At 43.3% G+C, this 2,171-nt stretch overlaps 1 protein-coding gene across 5 annotated transcripts in view; it reads left to right on the top strand.

Annotated features, from left to right (window-relative positions):
- The window catches only part of LOC119308439 (vacuolar protein sorting-associated protein 32 homolog 2-like), a 4,504-nt gene extending 2,548 nt beyond the window's left edge, over positions 1-1,956 (top strand). For all 5 annotated transcript variants that reach the window (XM_037584570.1, XM_037584569.1, XM_037584571.1 and 2 more), the window contains 5 exons: positions 399-498; positions 710-795; positions 866-957; positions 1,328-1,442; positions 1,561-1,956. In XM_037584570.1, the coding sequence (XP_037440467.1) occupies positions 399-498; positions 710-795; positions 866-957; positions 1,328-1,442; positions 1,561-1,731 (564 nt within the window). In that variant the 3' untranslated portion in view covers positions 1,732-1,956. The remainder of the gene's footprint in view (positions 1-398; positions 499-709; positions 796-865; positions 958-1,327; positions 1,443-1,560) is intronic.
- Positions 1,957-2,171: the final 215 nt, after the last annotated feature.

The following is a 2,171-nucleotide window of genomic DNA, read 5'->3' on the forward strand; positions in this document are numbered from 1 at the left end:
AATGAAGTATGTTTCCATGCACACAAAGATCATTGTCATCGTAGGAAAATAACCTAATGCGAAGGCCAAGGAAAGGGAAACTTCAGATTAGGTTGATGTATTGTAGTGTTCATTCCCCCCTGCGGCCTTAGTTAATTATACTCATTAATCCATCACGTCCTCACTTTCCTAATGTTGTGCACATTATTGCAATAGTAACACTTTTCACAGCAATGTCTGAGATATTATAGTTTATCGGAGAGAATTCGATAGCCTCTTATATGTTCAGGGGCTCATACCAGCGAGACAAAAAGATAAATTTGAGTTCTCAAGTTATGAATACAGCTAAATGCTAATTTGACTATCGTATATTTTCATTCTCAGTGGCTTATATGTTAATACTTTGCGGTAATGTGTAGACCCTAGAAATGCTGGAGAAGAAAGAGCGTTTGCTTCAGAAAAAGTCTTCCGCGGAAATAGAAAAGGCTAAGGACTATACAAAGGCAAAGAATAAGAATGGTAAGCCTAGTGGAAAATCCTTTATTTGTTTGTCAGGTCTTACACAGAATCTATCAACACAAGGCAAAAACTTAAACGCTGCTAGTCTGTGCTTGCATGTCTAAAAAGGATTTCTAGCTAATGGCTATTTGGTCCTGGAATAACAAGTAATGTTTCTTAGTTTTTTATGCTTTTGTAACTTGCATGAGAAACGGCTTCTTCTTTGTTGCAGCTGCAATTCAGTGTTTAAAGAAAAAGAAGTTGTATGAGACACAGATTGAGCAGCTATCAAATTTTCAGTTGCGAGTTCATGATCAGGTAATGTAAGATATAGAAGTATTTCAATATATGCCCACGCATTAAACTGATAGGAGATTATTTTGTGCAGATTATAATGCTTGAAAATGCGAAGGCAACAACTGACACTGTTGATGCTTTGCGCTCTGGGTCATCTGCTGTCAAAGCTATTCAACAGTCCCTGTAAGAGTCCATCATCCCTCTGCATTTCAGTGGCATACCAAGGTGTAGGATTTCCATGTGCCAAAGGGCTCCACTTTACCATTTCTATTCTAAAATGAAAATTCGTCCCCAGTAGTTATTTGTGTCCACACTAGTTCAGGTTTGCTTAATTTCCCCTTCTTGTTTTCTTGAGCTTTTGCACCTTCCAAGCTTAACTAGACCCCGTTCATTGAAGGTTTCCATTTATAGTCATGACATGCGCACCCAGCAGCAATGGCCATACAGTCCATACATGTATAAGCTACCTGGCATAGATGCAGGAATGCAGCCCATTGGTTGCCGATAATATATCCATACCTGAATAGGCTGACATATGTGAATCCTTCCGCAGGAGTATTGATGACATTGAGAATGCAATCGAAGAGGCGAACGAGCATACGGAAAATATGAAACAGATACAGGATGCACTTGCTACACCATTCGGTGCTTCGGCTGAATTCGACGAGGTATGGGTTGGTTTATTTTTCCCTTTGCACTAGTTTACCAACGTTTACTGTCCGGTCCATACCGTCCATACCGTCAATTTTCAAAGATGCATGACACCTTGCTCCTTTTCCGAATCAGGACGAGTTGGAGGCAGAACTGGAAGACCTCGAGGAGGAAGAACTGGACCTGGAGCTGCCTGAACCGCCGCGGGGGACACACGTGGCACCATCAACGTCGGCTGCCACTTCTCGACCGGCGGCTAGCGATTTCGCTGAACTGACCAAACTTCAAGCAGAGATGGCGCTTTAGGGATCTGCTATAAAAATACTGCGCGGCTAGCGATTTCGCTGAGCTGACCAAACTTCGAGCAAAGTTGGCGCTTTAGGGATCTGCTGTAAAAATACTGCGGTTTGGAGGGAATGCTGTCATTGAAACCTCAGAGGCTCACTGCCATCATTGCGGCGTGCATGTAAAATTCAGGCTATGTTGTAAGAGCATCCACCCCTGTTAATTTCCTGCATGATGTTTGGCCTCTATCTGCGTGCAATGTCCCCTACACGACCGTGGACACGCCCAGGCACGTGTTGGACGCAGCCGGGCCACCCTCGTACATCTCTTGCCCGGCAGTGGACTCTTCCTATCTGGCAGGCACATACCTCAAATTTGGATCGCAGGTCCATCATACATGTCATTGTCGCACCTGAATAATAAATGTTGGTGCCAAAAATACATTTGGTCTAATAGCCAAC

This window comes from Triticum dicoccoides, chromosome 5B, assembly GCF_002162155.2.
Source record: "Triticum dicoccoides isolate Atlit2015 ecotype Zavitan chromosome 5B, WEW_v2.0, whole genome shotgun sequence".
Taxonomy (NCBI): domain Eukaryota; kingdom Viridiplantae; phylum Streptophyta; class Magnoliopsida; order Poales; family Poaceae; genus Triticum; species Triticum dicoccoides.